The sequence below is a fragment of the Clupea harengus genome, chromosome 1 (genome assembly GCF_900700415.2).
Source record: "Clupea harengus chromosome 1, Ch_v2.0.2, whole genome shotgun sequence".
Lineage (NCBI taxonomy): Eukaryota > Metazoa > Chordata > Actinopteri > Clupeiformes > Clupeidae > Clupea > Clupea harengus.
In genome coordinates this window covers 25,059,656-25,078,818 of record NC_045152.1, presented here as the reverse complement: position 1 = coordinate 25,078,818, position 19,163 = coordinate 25,059,656, and the positions used below count along the sequence as shown (strand labels likewise).

The 19,163-nt window shown below is 47.0% G+C and overlaps 2 protein-coding genes across 7 annotated transcripts in view; one reads left to right on the top strand and one right to left on the bottom strand.

Annotated features, from left to right (window-relative positions):
- Nucleotides 1–8,152, top strand: part of aatka (apoptosis-associated tyrosine kinase a) — a 43,742-nt gene extending 35,590 nt beyond the window's left edge. For both annotated transcript variants that reach the window (XM_031573130.2, XM_031573132.2), the window contains 6 exons: nt 32–153; nt 429–578; nt 1,570–4,921; nt 5,042–5,177; nt 5,339–5,539; nt 5,750–8,152. In XM_031573130.2, the coding sequence (XP_031428990.1) occupies nt 32–153; nt 429–578; nt 1,570–4,921; nt 5,042–5,177; nt 5,339–5,539; nt 5,750–5,778 (3,990 nt within the window). In that variant the 3' untranslated portion in view covers nt 5,779–8,152. The remainder of the gene's footprint in view (nt 1–31; nt 154–428; nt 579–1,569; nt 4,922–5,041; nt 5,178–5,338; nt 5,540–5,749) is intronic.
- Nucleotides 8,147–19,163, bottom strand: part of baiap2a (BAR/IMD domain containing adaptor protein 2a) — a 46,869-nt gene continuing 35,852 nt past the window's right edge. The window contains exons 11-16 of one of the 5 annotated variants that reach the window (XM_031573154.2): nt 18,757–18,958; nt 18,180–18,248; nt 17,523–17,673; nt 15,472–15,509; nt 10,761–10,803; nt 8,147–10,164 (exon numbers count right to left, since the gene is read on the bottom strand). In XM_031573154.2, coding sequence (XP_031429014.1) covers nt 10,776–10,803; nt 15,472–15,509; nt 17,523–17,673; nt 18,180–18,248; nt 18,757–18,958 — 488 coding nt within the window. In that variant the 3' untranslated portion in view covers nt 8,147–10,164; nt 10,761–10,775. Of the gene's footprint in view, nt 10,165–10,760; nt 10,804–12,406; nt 13,454–13,728; nt 13,775–15,471; nt 15,510–17,522; nt 17,674–18,179; nt 18,249–18,756; nt 18,959–19,163 lie in introns of those variants that run through there. The other 4 variants (XM_031573144.2, XM_031573135.2, XM_031573139.2 and 1 more) reach the window with 4 other exon arrangements.

Below are 19,163 nucleotides of genomic sequence, written 5' to 3'. Positions count from 1 at the left end.
TTTCATTCTCCCCTGTTCAACTCCTCCCCAGGATGACTACTTTGTGACAGCAGATCAGATCTGGGTGCCTCTGCGCTGGATCGCCCCAGAGCTTATAGACGAGGTCCACGGCAACCTGCTAGTGGTGGACCAAACCAAAGCAAGCAATGTGTGGTGAGAAGGCATCCCAGGAATCCCATTCATGAAAAAATATATACTCAACTCGATTCAAAAAAATATAATATGGGAGTAATGTGTCGGTGTTCCACAATGTTACCTTCCGGTATCTTCCTCATATTTTGAATATTAGGAATCATTTACTAGTAGACACTCTAGCTCATCAAAACTTGAGGCAATAGTTTCTTTATCATTCTCTTCGTACTTGATTGTACAGATTTGCTGTGGAAACGTGTGTAACTGATGGTGTGTGTGCTGTGCCTCCCCCATAGGTCTCTGGGCGTGACAATCTGGGAGTTGTTTGAGCTGGGTAACCAGCCGTACCGCCACTACTCTGACAGGCAGGTGCTAACGTACGCAGTCAAGGAGCAACAGCTGAAGCTGCCCAAGCCCCTTCTCAAAGTGCCCCTGGCTGAGCGCTGGTGAGTCCGCCTCCAGCCTCCAGCACCTCTCATTGGTCCACGCATTTGTCGGTCTTCACACAGCACCCGATCAATGTTCCTCATTCCCCTAGTACAAAAACATCAATCCTTTTTATTGCCAGTGCGCCAACTGCTCTCTTCCACCTGCAATACCCACCAAACCAATGAATGTCATTTTAACTGCAGGTGCCCCTAAAGAACCAGCTCATTTTAACTGCAGGTGCCCCCAAATAACCATTAAGCTCATTTTGTGGCAGCACTGACAAATCAGTTCCTGTTCCCTCCAGTATGACCACCCTTTAATATGCTACATTCACAAATCTAGCAGTCATGTATTCATCTTCTCCAAGGAGCACGCAATCCTGATTTCTCATCTCTCTCTCTCCCCCTCACACACACACACACAGGCTCGCACACACACTCACACACACAAGCATTTAATTAGGAGTGTACTACAGTGCTGCAGTGTGGTGCCCTCCCATTCTGTCCAGCTGACGACTAATACTTCTGCAGGGCATGCCAAAGCCCGGTGTCATTATTCCAGCTTGTCAGCGCCACCACACTGCCATTTTGGCTCTGTGCCACACACCCGTCCAGTCCACCCTGGCACTGTCATCCAGATCCAACCATGTGACTAATGAATACAAACACTGACAAAAAGCCAGTTAGTGACTGGCACTAAACTCAGTGGCTGCCCTGACACTACAGGGACACTATAGGCACCACTATTCAGAGTTCCTTTCTGATGATTCAGGTTGTATTTATAATACCAGCTAGAATTAAACCAGTACATGTAACAGAGATCACATTTGTTGAGAATTCTTGACAATTGCATCCATTTTCAAGACATGGCTCTAACTAAGCTAGAGTTGTTGGTGTTTTATATTACTCTTATTGAATATTGGAAATAAATTCTGAAATAATCATATTGATAATAATCATAAATGAACTCGTGCCTCCTCCACTCACTGCTTCACTCTTGTGTGCTCAGGTATGAGGTGATGCAGTTCTGCTGGCTCCAGCCAGAGCAGAGGCCTGTGGCAGAGGAGGTGCACCTGCTGCTAAGCTACCTCTGCGCCAAGGGCATGAGCAAAGCCGAGGAGGACTTTGAGAAGCGATGGAACTCCCTGCGACCCGGCCAGGGCGGCGGCAGCGGCAGCGCCTCTCCCGGGGCCTCGGCGGGGGACCTTGCCTCCTCCTCTGTGTCCTCCTCCTTCCCCCTACTGGAGCACTTCTCCGGGACGGACAGCTACAACGCCGAGGCCGGGGACGACATCCTGACTGTCACCGAGACCAGCCATGGGCTGAACTTCGAGTACAAGTGGCAGCAGGCCCGAGCTGAACAGCCCTACTGCTCCTCATCGACAACGGGTACGCTGGGCCAGAGCAACCCCCAGTATCAGGACATCTACTACCCACTCGAAAATGTTGCGGGGGGCAGCAAAGGACAGGGCCTCACCCTGGGGGTATCTCCCTCGTACTACGAGTCGGATCACTTAGGCGTGGTGCCCGTGCTGAGCGCTCACAGTCCGTCGGTGAGCAGTGAGTATTACATTCGCATCGAGGAGCCGGCGGAGTGCAACATCCACCTGGAGGACACCAACCTGGACTACAGCCCTGGGCTAGATGCGAGCCACAGCACCTTCTCCATGGGGCGCAGGGTGTGCTCGGCCGACCTCGAGCCAAACACCTACTGGTCTGCGTCCGACGGTCGTAAAACTAGTGCCTATGATTCCGACGCGAGCCCGGACATTTCCCTCAGCATGGAGCCTCTTCAGAGGCGAGTGTCGAGCGCCAGCAGCTCCGGAGACGTCGAGAGATCCAGGCAGTACTTCTCCCCGAGTGAAAGGGGCACGTTTCACTGTGAAAAGTTGTCTCCAGACAACCAGGAGGTCCGGTACAGAAATGACCACTACGTGGACGAGCAGGAGGACAGCTGGAGGCAAGCGAGCAGGGGCCAAAGGCTCACGGGGCAGGACACCCCTATGGGCATCTCCTTGTCTCTTAGCAGTCCCAGTCTCGGATGCTGTGACCCATACTTAGAGGCCAACCAGGCGTCAAGTGCAGAGAGGAGTGTGCCTAACGAGGGTTACTATGACATGACAGGGACACTCCAGAAGAGCCTGCCCAGGCCCCAATATGTGAGTATCGATGTTGAGACGGGCGATGGGCTGCATGTTGGATCTGGTCCTGCAGACATAGAGGAGGACGATGACCTTTTCACTGAGGCTGAGGCCACAAACTGGACCTCGAACCGGTCTGCCAATAATAACAGTTTAAATTTTGATAGCAGACAAGCTGTAGGTTTTCAAGATGTCTACCTTGACCTACACCATACCACACCATCTTCCGAAAAAGTAGCAGTCAAAGACAATTCCAATACCTCCAAACCCGTGTCCTACTTGGAAGCGACGGGGAGCGACAGCTCATCCACCAGTAAGACGCTGACTACAGATTTATCTGGTGAATGCGGGACATACATTCATTTGTGCCATAAGGGTGGACAGGAGACAGCATCACCTGTCACCGCTCACCCGTCCATAGACAATTCCCAACTGACCGAGCAAATTGCATCTTCTGGAGAGAAAAATGCTGTTTCTAAAAAAGCCTCAGACAAAATCCCAAACCTGTCGGTGGAGGAGAGTACGCCTCATAGTGGAGAAAGAGCTCAAAACCGTCCCACAGACTCACCCAAGTCACAGGCAGACATGCTGCGACCCCCCGCTGCCTTCACAGACATTCACACAGACATCACACCAGAAGCAGATCATTCGGAAAAACAGATGGGAAACATGTGGGGTCTGAATACCTGTAACACACGACTCACAACAGGCAGTATTAGTATTCTCTCTGGCAAGAAGGTGTCGCATGCAGAGATCCTGTCAGAGTGCATCTCCGTCTCCGAGTGCAGTGGAGGAGGTGACAGCGGCGTGAACATGGGCTGCTCCAGTATCAGCCTGGTGGACTTATACGACTGCAGCGACGACGACGGCACAGACGTCACCTCCGGGGTGTTTGCGGATTCACCCTTGGAGTACGCCGAGGTGGGCGATGTTAGCCTGGCCCATAGACCTCTGCTGAGACCAGTTAAAGCGCCGCGTGCTGAGGAGACCATTCACCTTGCCTCCAGCAACAGCCCTTGTGAGAGCTTCAGCCTCGAGGTCTACCACACCTCCATCCAGCCCAAGTCGCTAGATAGCGGCTACGACACGGAGAATAACGAATCTCCCGAATTCAGCCCGAAGGATCTGGAGGGGAAACCCATTCTTAGTGTGAGCCTGGAGTCAGATGAGCCCGACATGGTTCTCCAGCTCGACTTGGATGAGAGTATCGAAGGAGTCCTCTTGCCCCCGTCAAGCAGCCTGAATGAGAAAAATCCTTACAGAGACTCTGCCTATTTCTCTGACTACGACACTGAAAATGACAGGAGCCCCAGTGATGGGGTCAGCAGTTTCTTCAGCGCCCACGAAGACGAGGATATTGTCAGGCACCGAGCGGAGAAGGAAGAATGTGACCCAGAGCGTGAAAGGCAGGAGGGCTACTGTTTTGCATCTCTGAAGGACAGCGGCGACGTCTCCCAGCCCCTATCCTCCGACGGGGATGCCGGGGAGCCTGATCCCAGCTCCTCTCCCTTCGCCGTCCCCGTGCTCAACGTACTGTCGCCCTTCCCTCCGCAGATGGGAGGATGCTTGACAAAGGAGTCCACTCCCGATGATGGGATAGGTTTGGAGACGGAGCACTCGGCGGAGGAGGCGTCTTCGGACTGCTGCACATCCACACCGATGGAAGGGTCGTCCACTTCGCAGGAGGCCGCGACGCTGGTAGACAAAGCAAATGAGGATTACTCACAGACGGTGTCACTGGGCTCTGACTCCACCCTGGCGGACTTCAGGGAAGAGCTCACCCAAGACACGGAGAACAGGGAAGAGGGCAGAGAAGGAGAGGACGAGGGGGACGACACAGACGGAGAAGAGACGCCGAGTAACGGAGACGGTGTGTACGACTCCGTGTTGATGGCAGAGCTCGCCTCCCCAGACCTGGGCCTGGACGGGGACATCCGGGCCCCTCTGGGGGACGGCGAGGACGCAGACGAAGAGGACTCGGACGACACCGAGTCAGACGAGGAGCTGCGCAGCTACAATATCCACGAGCACGAGAGTGACGAGAGCGACGAGGACTTCACCGTAGTGCCGGTGGTGGTGAGCGAGCGTAGCAGCGCCCGGCACCTCCGCAGCCTGCTCAAGATGCCCTCGCTGCTTACGCAGTCGTTCTGCGACGAGCTGGAGCGCAAGAAGAAAGCCGTCTCCTTCTTCGATGACGTTACCGTCTTCCTCTTCGACCAGGTCAGTCATGTCGTCCCCAACAGACTATTTAGGAGCCTCTAGTTGTACTCACTCCTTCAGCATGTGCCATGCTATTGTGCTGTATATACGTACACTTATCTGCTTATTCTGGTTTTGTAGGAGAGCCCCACAGGTGATTTGGCAGACTACAGCTTTCCACCAGGAGCAGAGGCTAATAGCCATCCCTCAGAAGTGCAGACTTCCAATCAGAGCAACAACAATGAAAACTCAGATGAAAACAACACAGAAGAAGAAGGTATGAGTATATTTGCTATAGGCAACACAATGTTGTTGCTATAGGCAACACAATACTGTAGTGCAAACATTATCAATTTAGCAAGTGCTCTGCTGGTAAAATAAAATAAATAAATAATTCTGACGTTATCACTCCCTGTTCCATTTCTTCACTTTCTTAAGGTGGAGCTTTTGAATGGGAGGAGGACTTTTCTCTGATATCCAGCCCCTCCTCAGCAGAGCCTGCTCCAGATGCTGTGGTGTTGCCACCCAGCCCATCCTCCAAGGCAGCCGAGGAGAAGCCAGCACCCCAGCTGTCACGCTTCAGCGTCTCCCGCTTCTCCATAACACACGTGTCTGACTCCGACATGGACTCAGTTGGAGGTCAGTCCTTTCACATCCCCCTTTTTTCTTCCTGTAGCGTCACTAAGCAACACCGTCAGTACATACACTGATTTCAGCAGTTTGGCCAATTTCAAACTAGCACATAAGGTAAAAATAGCTGCAGATTTGCATTGTAGCTCCTTAAAAGTAGTTACTTAAAAGGTGAACGTCTGTCTGTCTGTCTGTCTGTCTGTCTTGTCTGTTTTTCAGGTTGCAGTGAAGATGGAGAGCGGGAGTGAGAGAGCCTGCTTGGCGTGAGGACGTGTTGTCCTCCTACTCCGGGTGTTTTTTTCTTTCCTACACATGGGGTCAGTTGAATCCTGATAATCCAGTTGCTGACGGTGCCTCATATAGTAGAGAAATGCCATTTGTGACCCCTATCCACCAACACTGACAGGTGGAGGTAGAACTGACATAGTGTAATGAGGACAGCAGTTAATACAAACTATAAATCTATATGTAAGAGATCAAAAACGTATCACTTATTTATTCTAAATATGACATGTACGCGGAGTATTACTTCTTTGCACAATTGACATTGCAACGTTGACATTCACTGACAGGTCAACAGGTCATTTTTTTAATTATATATGGTAGAAACAAATTGACAAATGTTGTGTTGCATTGCTGCTCCTCATTGGCTGCCTTCCCAGTACTCACCCGTCTCATTGGCCAGATCTTCCAGAGGACTGTTATTGCCCTCGATCATTAGTTTTGCACTGCTTGAGCCAAACAGCGAAATGCTATGACGAAGCCACAGAGCTGCTGTGGAGATCCAAAGAAGATGACTCACCACATTCAAGCACTGAGCTGATCATTTTGGGTGGTGGAGCAGACATCTCCTGGAATAGATACACCTCCGACACTGACACAGCAAATCACGAAACGATCCTATCACTTACTAACACATGGGGTGTTTTAGGGTAGGATGGGGAGGAAATGGGTCAAATCTCCTCACACTAGAATCTCTTAACACAGAACGTTTTAGTTCAGGGGAGAAACTGAATCATGAGACGTGTGGAATTTCAGAACATGTCTTTTTTTTCATGTTGTGTGTCATGTACATTTCCACACTGCTGCTGGAAAAATACTGTTAAAAACTAGTCCCCATTTCCCTGTGTGCTGCTATCCATCTCAAAGTTAAAAAAAAGGCAAACAAAAAAAAACGTGTGCACTTTCAGTGTTCAAATCAAGTGCTAGTTCATATGAGGTTCAGATGGGTTTCTCGTGTCATGTCCCTTAGCTATTGAGTGGTCTAAATAAACACATGCATACATGTTTGTGTCTTATTGGCGTTCACGTTGCAATTCAATTTAAAATGATTCTAATGTAGAGATGTTGATCATGTGATGTTCACCAACTCTTTTATCTCACAGTTGGGTTGTGGGTGGGGTGTGTGTGTGTGTGTGTTTGTGTGTGTGATGTCACCTGCAATCACTCAGACAAAAGATGTTGACCAGCACATCGGTTTATTAAACATTGGTGGTTGTTATCTAGTGAGAGTGTTGAGTTGATGCCTTGTTCCACTGTTTCTACCCGTCCTCTGCACACATCCCACTCTCTGCACACGGCCCTCTTGTCTGCTGGGGGCAGCAGTGTGTGTGTGCATGTCTGTCAGATCAAGAAGAGGTTCCCGTTTGAAGAGTGGGGTTAAGGGAGAGGCATTGCCTGGTTCTGTGAGAGGCCGCTAACGAATGAATAGGAGTTGTTACTGTTCAAGAGTTTTCTGCAAGTGTTAAACACCCATCCTGACACAGCAGCACATAATGCTAATTGCTTGTTATTTAAACAGTACAGTCATCTGAATAGCCTACAGTTCATCCAGTTTACACACAGCTGTCCTGCTGGCCCAGACAGAGTCAAGCTGTGGTTTATAGGACAGGCTAACCATGAATGATGTATATTCATTGGCCTAACTCATATGTATTATTTCTAACTCTAAGTAAATATAGTTGGGATTATGACATTTTGTGATTGAAAATTACAACGTGTAAAAAGAAATACAAAATGTAAAAAAAAATATGTCTCATATATTCCATCTCTGATTATGAAACGAAACCCTTCTCACCACCCCTCTCCTCGCCCTGCCCTCACTATCAGTCACCCCTCAGTCTGGGTAAGATCATTTTGTTCATGTTGTTGTTGGTTTTCAAGTGTTTTACAATGGACATCCCATTTCAGACCACATGAGTTGTTAGTGACATCATCTCACAGATTTGAAGACTGGATTTTACTACGGCTGCATGTTCTCCACCTCGGCCCTCCTGCCACAGAAATGGCGTCACCGTGCCAAAGCCCAAAACGGCCGGGATTTCTAGGATAACTGCTTTGCCATTTCCTCTGCCATTACGTCACTTTTATATTCTGAAAACACGGAGCAGCGTTACTCTCGGTGCTATTTTTACACCTGATAAATTCTCGTAAAATCATTAATGCCGGTTGTCACTTCCAAGGCTGTGACCGCTGGAGAGTCTGTCACCGAGTACTGGCCCCAGAGCTTCCTGTCGAGTGCTGGGGTGAGGAGTGTGAGCGTGCACCTGTAGTAACATCACCAGTTGTGCTCCATGCCTCCCATTGCTGTACTACTCTACAAATAAACCAGACCAGTTTGTCCTTGTGCTTCTGCTAGTTATTTATTTATTCGTTTCCTTTTTGTTTTGCCAGACACTGGAATCCACAGTTTGATCCCAGACAAATGATTCAGTGTAGTGATTCAATGTGTAGAACTGTGGGAATTTTTTTTTATTTTTAATTATTATTCAATTTAAAATATATAGATTCTGCACAGTTTTGGACTTACAGACAAACAAATGAACAAAAGAGAAGCTGCATCACAATATAAACAATATAAAACCAATTTGATTCCGCTTGGCCAAAATCACAAACATAGTTTACTAGACATTTGTAATGAGATATCCATTAGGCCTGTCAGTGTGGACTGAACTCTCTGCATTCGCACAAACACGCATTATAAACCTTTTTCACATTCACACATTTTGAGAAATCTTTTCTCCATTTCTAGTAGTCAAACTTTCCCAAAGCACCCAATATAGATTGGAGTGCCTCAGTTATTCTAAGAGGAGGGTTTGCAGTGAATGTTGCACAATTTTGTTCCATAAGCACAGTTTTGTGCATAACTACAAACAACATTTGCAGGTAACCTCTCAAATGAACAGATTAAAAAAAAAATTGAAAATGAATTTAAAAAAAAAAGATAGAAAAGACAAAGAAACTCTAAAATCAAACAACATTGCAGAGTATTTTTCCCTTTCCTTATGCTAGTCCTAAATTAAAGGTTTTTTTTATTTTTTTAAATCAAAAAGCTGCCCAGAGCACTAAACAGAGTGTAGAGGAAGGCACAGTTCCAATGATGTTGGTGCTCCAGATCTACTGTAAGTTCACGGCGTCTCAACTAAAAACACAGGGTCAGTCCAGGTCAAAGGTCAACGCACAGGCATTACTAGAGATTGGAGTAGAACAAAGCCTTGAAACACTGTCAGAAAAAAAGAACTATTATTTTACAAGCACAGATTAACAAGTTGACCTTTTAGGACAGACCAGAGGAAATCAGTATTTGTAGCAGCTCTCTTTAGAAAAAAAAAAAGTGTTGCAGTGAATACTGTTCTTAGCACTGTAGAGTGCCACAGTAGGATGATTGCTATTTTTAAAAATTATTTCTGTATTTATTACAAAAAAAAGAACAGGTACTAGGCTCTACTATTTGTAGACTTGTGCGCTGAGCAGGAACAGGTCACCGTAACCATACAGGATCATGAGGACTTGCACAGTCTGTTTGGCTGAGAGAGAGAGAAAGCAAAGCTGAAGATGTAATCCAAGCCTAAACACTTCAGATTTAAGGAGAAGTGAATTATCAAGACATGTCTCAATGTCCATCTCTCATCATCGCTTTCTGGTGCTGTGCAGTCAGTGCCGGAATAGAAAAAGGTATACTTACAGTAAAAATGACACATTTGAATCATTACGACTCCTGATTAAATTAATATGGTACTGTATATAGAGACAAAAAAATATTTCAGTTTTGAGATCCATTCATATACTCCACATCAGATTCAGGGTTGTGAAATCTACTATCTCCCAGCTCTCCAAAAACATCACTCTATACACAAAACCTGTACACTTAAAGGCCAACCTTGAGTTGATTTAAATATGATGCTATATAACTATATGATGTGCTGCATTAACCATGTGACCCCAGCAACAGCAGTATGGGCCACAAGTTAGTCTCCACTCTTCATTTCCATGGAGTACTCAACATCAGCAGACTCTCACCATCACAGCCCAAAGTTGGCCAGAGACAGAGACAGAGAGAGCAGACATCAAGAAAAAGACAGACAGAAAGACAGTCAAAGAGACAGCAAAGATGAAGGCTTAAAGAGTGACAGGGTGTCAAAAAATAAAAAAAGGACATATCAAAGAGCAAAAAAAAAAAAAAAAAAAACAAGAGACATGGTGAGAGAAAGGGTGAGAGAGAGAAGAGAGAAAGAAAGAGAGAGAGAAAAGAGTGATGCGATGACAGGGCATGGGCCAGCCCTGACTAATAGAAGAGTGGAGCTGCTCGGTCATCGTTGAAGGTTTGCCTGAAGTAGCCCTCCAGCGAGCGGTCACTGCAAGAAGAGGGGAGGGGGACGGGGACGAGGAACAATGCACATTAGGTCACTTCCATAACTCTACAAGCAGGACGGATCCCCTTGGGGTTTAACCTAAATGTTAGTGAGTCAGGAGAGGCCTGATCTATAGGCCCTCATAGGAAAGATTTTTTTTAAGTGGCTAAGTACATACTGCTTCCAGGTGAACAGGAACTCATTTGACATATACTTATGAACTTAGGTACAGCTATGACACTACTATGGAAGGCGTTTGAGCCGGCATGCAGATGGTGGTAGTTGGTTATAAGTAGTGTTGGTTATAAGTTGTGACATGCATGCAGAGTTAAGATTTTACCTCCAGTACCCACAAATCTGCCTCCATGACAACAGTGTTTCTCTGCTACCAGTGACCCCCCATGATTGGTGTAGCGCTTGTTGTGTGGCAGTAAAGAAACACCAAAAAACCTGCCCCCAAAGCAGAGGCGCCACTGGCAGCATGAAAAAAAAAAAGCCCAGCTCCCAAGTAAAGCCTGACAGCCAATGAGAGAGACAAGAGAGAGAGCGCAAGGGCGTGATTGGTTGGTTGATCGAAGATGGGGAGGCTGGTGACTTACGGAGGTCCTGCCCACTCAGAACCGGGATAATTCTGGACCCAAACTGGAAGGTAAACAGAGTCCTTGGGTTTGTACCGAGGAGCTGATTCACAAAAAAATGGAGGTCATGTACGGTCAAACCCGAGACAACAGGCGGCTCTGGCATGAACCCAGCCCTCATCTGGTGCTCGACCGAGGGCCAGATTCGCCCCGGAAGCGGCTGTTGTCTGGGCCACAGCTTTGACCGAAAGGCATTCTCACAGCTGGTTAGTTTTTTTTATCATGTTAAATGACTATTAGTTCACTCATATTTAGTGGCGCTGACACTATAACGTCATCGGTAATAAAGATGAGTGAGAACAATGGAACTCAGTGCTCTCAGATATGCATAAACACAGTGCAGCATGAGTTCACAATATAGTGCAAAATGAAGACTCTGCCCATAGCAGTAATGTGTACTTTCCTCGATGGAATTCTCTCTTTTTTTTTTTTTTTTAAGACAGAAAAAGAAATATTGATGTACTAGCAAAGAAATCTCCAAGGGGAACACATATAATTTCAATTGACAGAACATTTGTAAACAAATAAAGGTTAAACACACACACACACACACACACACACACACACACACACACACACACACATCTCCATATATACACACACACACACACACACACACACACACACACACACACACACACACACAAGTATATACACATTATATATATATATATATATATATATATATATATATATATATATATATAACAATCTACACTATAACACAAATCAGAACAGCAAGTCACTAGATATACTTAAGAGGGAAGGAGGAGAACAGAGTCACATGACAGCCAAAGAAAGAGATAGAAAGAGCGAGAGAGGAGGCCAGCACGCGCAAGCACATAGGACAGCTCCAGGACAAATAGAAACATTTACAAAAGTGCACACACACACACACACACACACACACACACACACACACACACACACACACACACACACAACGTACATCCCCTTGTGGACATGTCAACATGAGCAGAAAGGAGGGATGGGGGGTTGGCGGGCAGGTTTTGAGGAAAGGTTCCGGACTGAGATGGGAAGTGGCAATAACTACTGGGAAAGGGAAGGTAAAGGGTTCATGGACTCCCCTCCCCCAGGACAACTGTTATTTTCAAAAAATGCTTTCCAGAGACCACGAAGACAAGCAGTCAATAAAAAAATGTCTCATTGGAACAAATGGTTTATTAATATATAGATATATATATATATAATCTTTCAGTAAAAAGTCACCATACATTCGAGGTCAATTTTTCACGATGGTCTTTTTCTTTTGATTATTGTTCACAGCATGCAGATCATAGCAACGTTTGCAGTCTGTCGGGTTACAATGGTGTAAACTTTAAAGCAGATTGGTGAAAGTAGTGTTTTTTCCATCAATGAAAAAGACTTCAAAGTACATCGCCACGTGATTACAACAGCAGAGCTCCAGCGGATCTGTCATCCATCAGTCAACACACACACACACAGAGAGATGGAGGGGGGAGAGATAGGGGAACAGAGAGAGAGGGGGAGAGAGAGAGGGAGGAAGAGGTATAGGGAGAGAGAGAGAGAGAGAGAGAGAGAGAGAGAGAGAGAGAGAGAGAGAGAGAGAGAGAGAGAGAGAGAGAGAGAAGCAGTCTACAGATGGATTTTTTTACGGTCAGTTGCTATTGATGGTAAGAGGGGTATGGGAGGACTTAAGGGCTCTCTGGTTGAACTGGTGAATGTGGGCATATCAGTCAGTCTTTCCCTTCAAGCAGGTACTGCGCGAAAGCCTGGTGCACAAGGTGAGTTTGGGGGGTCTTGAAGCATTAGTAAGCATAGAGATAGTGGATAGTGGCAAGGATATAGTGCATCACAACTGAATGTTTATTTTGGATTCACAAACACATCACTACCCACCACCATCAATTTGTGAGTGAAACTGTATAGGAAAATGATGGTATAAATCAATGAACTAAAACAGATTTAAAAAAATGTGCTTTGTTTCAGTAAGCAGGTCAGAAAAAGAGCATGGCACACTGTTTCAGAGTTTTAGGAAGTGAAGCTACACAAAGAAAATTGCCTTCAGAAGAAACAGGCAAATGAGAGCATCTGCACAACGGTACGAAACAGAAAGAGAGAGAGAGTGAGAGAGAGAGAAAGCGAGAGAGAGGGAGGGAGAGTGAGAGAGCGAGCGAGCGCGTGAGAGAGAGAGAGAGAGAAAGAGAAAGAGAACATTCCCCAGTTAGAACAGTTAGTTGCTTGCGGTTTCAGGGCACTGTTATGTCCACATCAGCTTTTACAAAAATAGTAAAAAATAAAAACTTTTGACACTCGTCTCACAGGCTCCACACAGAGAGGACTAGCTGCTTCAGTGGGATGGACAGGACTTTTGCTTTTTGGCACTTTTCACATGAAACCGTCCTTTATCAGAAAAACAGCACAAAAAGAATCTGTGCACATGCATGTAAGATGAAGCGGTTGGTTTGGCAGTCCCCCGCTTTACCCCCCCTGGGGGACAGAGGTCCGATGTCATTGTTTTAGAGGGGGAGAGGAGGGGGGAGTTGGTGGAGAGGAATCAAAGTCTATAAAGCTGCGAGCCAAGCAGACGAGCTGCTGCCGCTGCCGCCGCCGCCGCAGAGTTGTAGTCCCTGTCGCCCTGGCCTCCGGCCCACCACACACCACTGCCAGGGCTGCCGCAGGAGGGAGGGGGCGTGAGGAGGTGGCGGAGGAGGAGGAGGAGGCAGAGGGGAGGAGGGGAGGAAGAGAGGACAGAAAGGAGGGATGAGATGGGCCTCCTCCACTGAAGAAGGGGTGCGTGGAGGCCGAAGGCTGTATGGGGGGGCGGGTGGGGAGGGGTGGTTAATGGGTTAGGGGTAGGGTGGGGTGTTGAGGGGTTTGGGGGGGGGGGGGGGGGGTTGATGGAGGGGCGTGGCCCCTGTGCTATCCGGAGCTGTCTGTGTCTCTTTTAGTCTGTATGTTCTCACACTGTTGAAATCAATTTGCCATCGTCACTGTGGAACAAAGAGAGAAGGAATCGTGCCAGGTGGGACACACTCAAGACAGAGGAAGAGAAACGGTGAAAGACAGACAGACAGAGACAGCCAATGAGAGGACAACACCGAGAGCAGGTGCGAGAGAGAGAGTGAGAGGGAGAGAGAGAAAGGGAGGCCCGTTTCAACACTTCCCGCTCCCACCTCCCCTCCTCTCCGCTCCAGAAAGATCAACCCACATCTTTTACAGACATGGTGCTCTGGTGACGGCATATTACCTGATCAACCTATTCACCGTTTGGTTAAGTTCTGCCATGGTGTAATTCTAATGATGCACAATTTCTGAAACAGTCCCTCTGAGCGAGATAACTGAGGGCTTCAGTTCATGTACATTCTTCCATAGCTTTCATACTTTTAACCATGCTGCACAAACTAAGCTACACTTCATTCATAGACGTTGTGCAGAGTAAAAAAAAAGATGAAAGAGAAATAAAAACGGAAGAACCTTTGAAGAATGCTAATCCAGAAAAGGGATTCATTAAGGCAGATATCAAAGCTATCCGAAGCACTGAAGGCTGGAGGTGCCCAGTGCTTTGGGGTGACCAAGTCACTCACCGAGTCTAAAAATACAGGCCAGCAGAAATGGGCCGCGTGAGGCTGGCACCCCATCCAAGGAGAGAGAAGATAAAAAAAACCACCGCAATCTGGGCTGCATTTGTGTGGGGTTTGTGTGTTTGAGATATTAAAGGGACACGTTTCAACAGAAGTCGATAGCAAGTGATGTTGAGCGATGTTAGCCTTTAAATAAAAATAAATCAGCACGAAGTGTCACATGAATAGCACAAATCATCAAAAAATAAAACACAGATGATTGCCCCCAATTTGACCAGTTCTTTTTTGGTTTCATTCCGATTTGAAAGGAGGTTGTCGTGCTGTGACATCATTACTGGCCATAGACTTCCACTGAAATATCAAATATCTCTAAAAACATTATATTTTCTTCCACACAAACACCATTCTAAACAAATGCCAACGGGTTTTTCAATTATTAATTTCTTTAGATGGGGTGGCCGCTTCATTGATGTCACAGAAAACACAGAGATGACACATAGAAAGACACGTCGAGCCAGAGCACACAACTCTGGACAAACAGTGAAGTCTGAATGAGGCTGACAGCAATGCAAACACCCCCCCCCCCCCCCCCCCCCCTCCCATCCCAACTTCGACTCTCACCCCGTCACATGCTGACATTGCACCTCCAGATGCCATCACAAAAACACTCTCTCACACACACACACACACACACACACACACACTCTCTCTCTCTCTCTCTCTTTGCTCACTTTCTCTCTATCTGACAGACACAGACATACACATAGCCCTCTCTCTAAACTCTACCTCCCTTCCCACAGACTTTAAGCCCAGTGGGAACCTCATGGGTAACATTAGTGAAGGCGGGCCTTGACAGCAGGTTTCGGAGCAGACTCCTAATGAGCCGACTCGTTTAACGTTACATAACTGAACTGAAACATAGCACTGGCACGACCGTAAGCACAAGCGAGCAACAGCTGAGACAGAGAGGGCAAAAAGGAAGGTAAGGAGGATACCAGAGGCTTATCTTAAAAAGGTATCTACACGAACACACAGGGCCTAATCATATATATACTTCTAGAACATCTACATTCGACATTGACAAAGCCAGTGAGAAACGGTCTTACCTTGTGGCAAAGCGGCTGTCATAGTCCTCCAGTGCGGGCTGAAATGCACAGAAAAGAACAGTGGGTCTCAGTTCAGCGCTGGCTTCACTTATTTAGAGAGACTGGTGCTGGTTGTTGATTGAGACACGTAAACACAAAAGTGATAACTTTGGGTGGATCATATTTCTTTAACTGTACTCCTTCCTGGTCTCCGGTCATTCATACTCAGCTCCTTTTCCTCTCGTGCAAAATACATTTACGAAATGAGACCGACATCCTCGCTCACTCAAGCATCACAGTCTTTTTCTCGAGATGTCATGATGCACAGCCTGTCACCTGTTACTAAGCCAGACCAATCTGCTGTCTGGAACTGAACAGCAGATAGAAAATGAAGGCCACTCTAAATATGAGTGAGCACGGGGGGTATGTGTTGGTGATTTGTTTCAAACTGGCATGACGGAAGCGAGACGTTTTGCTCGTGTGCATGTTCCACCATAGAGCTACTCCACATCGGAGCACATCTGAAGGACTGATCCATCTTTAACAGTGCCGACTTTGGTCGGCTCCCAGGGGTAAGGGGATAAGGAAGCCATTTGAGGTGTCCCCTCAGACTGCCCTGATATAAGCCTGATATGGTGCAAACATTTATTTCACCAGCAGAGGGCAGCACGCTGAGGCTCTTGCAGCTCCTGCAGTATGACTCATGACTGACTGTGTGTGCAGGTATACCAATGAGCTACAGGAATGGTGAGGAGGAAGAAGCCTGAAGAGGAGGCTGGAAATATAAAAAAGCTCATCCCTCTGACTAGTAACCTATTGTGTGCCTTGAGTTTAAAGGTGATTGTCCTCTTTGTGTTAGCGTGTGGATGTTATGTGGGCGAGTAGATGTGTGTGTGTGTGTGTGTGTGTGTGTCTGTATGTATATGTTGAAGTGAGTGAGTGAGAAAGAACGAGAGAAAGAACAAAAGAAAGAAAGAAAAAAGAAAGAAAGAAAGAAAGAAAGAAAGAAATGACTGCAATTGAAAACTTCAGAGTGGATAAAACTCAAGTGACCTTCTATGCCATAACAATTTTTTTTTCAATTTGAAATTGTCAATTGTCAATTACAAAGTGGCTCAAAATATCACAGACAATTATAGAGCAAGCTGCATTGTGAGGTCGTGAAGTGTAGGACTCTATGAGCCATGAATTTGAAAGCACAAGACAAAAACCCAATTGTGGAAGTGTATGCAGGTGCAATAGGACTGACCAATGCTTATACAACCATGAAATGGTTAACATACAGTTACTACATCTAGACCTGACACCTTTGACTTGTGTCGCCTTTAGACAAAGAATTTCACCAAATCGAAATGTTAATGAACATGCCACTGGACTGAAACAACACTTCCTTAGTCCTAAAGACAGAAACAGGGGATTCAAGTTGGATGTAGCTGAATCATTAAACCATGTCCGAGTACCTCACCACAGTGTCAGACAGCAAAGTTGGGGACAAAAAAGTGACCGAGTTACAGTCAGCAACCACAGCCCAGTGATAAAGGCAGCTGCAGGCAGCCCTAGGCTCCCAGGAGGGAACAGGCTGTGCTCTCGCTGCAATCAAGTGGAGCCTGTGACTGCGACTGTGACTGTGACAGGACTGAACTTTTCTACCGGCAGCCCCGACTGCGCACACAGAACTGGAACATATCCTTCCGAATATGTGAACCAGTTCACCTAGACGACCCGAAAGCAGAAAAATAATGAGACGTCATGCACTGATTAGGTGAGAAATGAGAAATGAGATTGTACAGAAGTAGCTGCTGGGTGTGTAGATGCTTTCCACAAAAAGAGGGCAGAGACCACAAACAGTGATGTGCAAGTCACACACACACACACACACACCTATGTCCACCTATGTCCATGCATATCCTTTGTGAGGCTGACATTTGTTACATTGTCATGGCAATAGGTTTGAGAAAGAGAAAGAGAGAAGGAAGAGTGTGCATATGGGTGTGTGTGTGTGTGTGTGGGTGTGTGTGTGGGTGTGTGTGGGTGTGGGTGTGGGTGTGGGTGTGGGTGTCTGCCCCGCTCACCTGTGTGAAGCCGGCCATGCTGTACGGGCGCGGGCGGCTCTGTGTGAGGCTCTGGGCCAGCAGGCGTGCGGTGAGGCCGTAATCGGGCGCCGGCATCAGGTCGTCTCTCTCCAGCAGGTTCCCTGTGCTGCTGCTCTTGCCGTGGTGGAGACTACAGGGCCACACAAACACACATGTTCAGGGGGGGGCAGGAAGACCGTGTCCCCCCGGCAGAGGACCATACCCCTGCCTCTAGTGCTGTGGCAAACAGGCTCTATAAGAACACAACTCTGGGGGGGTCGATGATCAGTAGTGGTGTTGCTTGTGCTGAGTTGGGAGAAGAACTAAACTGCCGTGACTGGCTTGTGTCAGTTGTGGCTGATGCACCCAGTTAGAAAAAAGGAAGGAAAGAAGTTACTCTATGCAAAATGGTTTTACATCATGCAAAAGCCGGGGTGGCCTACTTTGAGCTGGTATAATCGCATGACTCCTGATTCTGATTGAACTGGCAGTGATGGAAACTTTTACACACACACACACACACACAAAAGCAAGTCTAAAAATCTGTCAGGTCTCGGGGGTATTACAACAAGCAAGGAAACCTACAGCAGAGAAATTATTTATGTAAGTGGCATGTTGCAAATGAACGCGGAGGACGGCTCTGTGGGATGAGCTTACTTGACTTTCAGCTTCTCGTTGTCACTCTCTGGAAGCACACGTGTGTATGAGAACGGGAACCAGCCTCGCCTGCGGGAGACAAGCAATTACCTCAGACCTTTCAAAAAAACACACTGCAGCATGGAAGTTGGAGCACGTGTTCTGTACTCAACGGAAGCTAACAGTATTTCAGTATGTCTGTGGTTCGAAAGGAAACCGAAACATACCCGTGCTGTCATAGTTGACCTCCTTCTTGTGTGGCTGTTAATTTACCAGAAAACATGACATATCCGAAGGCTTGCCTGAGCAAACACCTGTGCACCTGTCAGAGTGAAAAGGCCAGCACTCGACCCCTGCATAACCCTGCTTCCGGAACATTCCAGAATGTGTCTAACAAGTTCGCTCTTTTAGCTCACCATCCATTCCTACGTGATGTTCCTCAAATTGGACCACCACCTCAAACTCCAGTCTTGCTTCTTACATCATCAACTTTTTCAACCTGCTTTTCTACCATTTTCCTTAAAGTAATGTTAAAAGACTTGTAAGCTAAAGGGATTAACCCTATGTAACAACGGCTGAGTAGGGCTGTTAGTCTTACAACTTGTTCTTCTCATTTTCGCCGTAGTGCCAGCCATCGCGGGCCTCCGGCACCAGCAGGGTGATGAGGTCACCCTCGTTGAAGCTGAGCAGTGTGCCGTTGTCGCCGGCGGCGTGTGAGAAGATGGCCTGCACGCGGCTGCGGTCGTTCTTCTCCAGGCCCGCCGCCATGGAGCTCGACCGGGGCAGAGTCCGCGTCTCGCCTGCAAAAAAAAACAAAAACATCATCCTCCTCCTCCTCCTCCTCCTCCTCCTCATTATCAACTACATCAGGGCTGTTCTCAGCTGTTTAAAGTTCCCAGAATCTCAGAATAGATCCACATCAGGGATACTTTACAAATGAAAACATTTCTGACCCCCTCATTCCTGCAGACATCTAGTACGACACAGCTGGTGTGACATACTTTG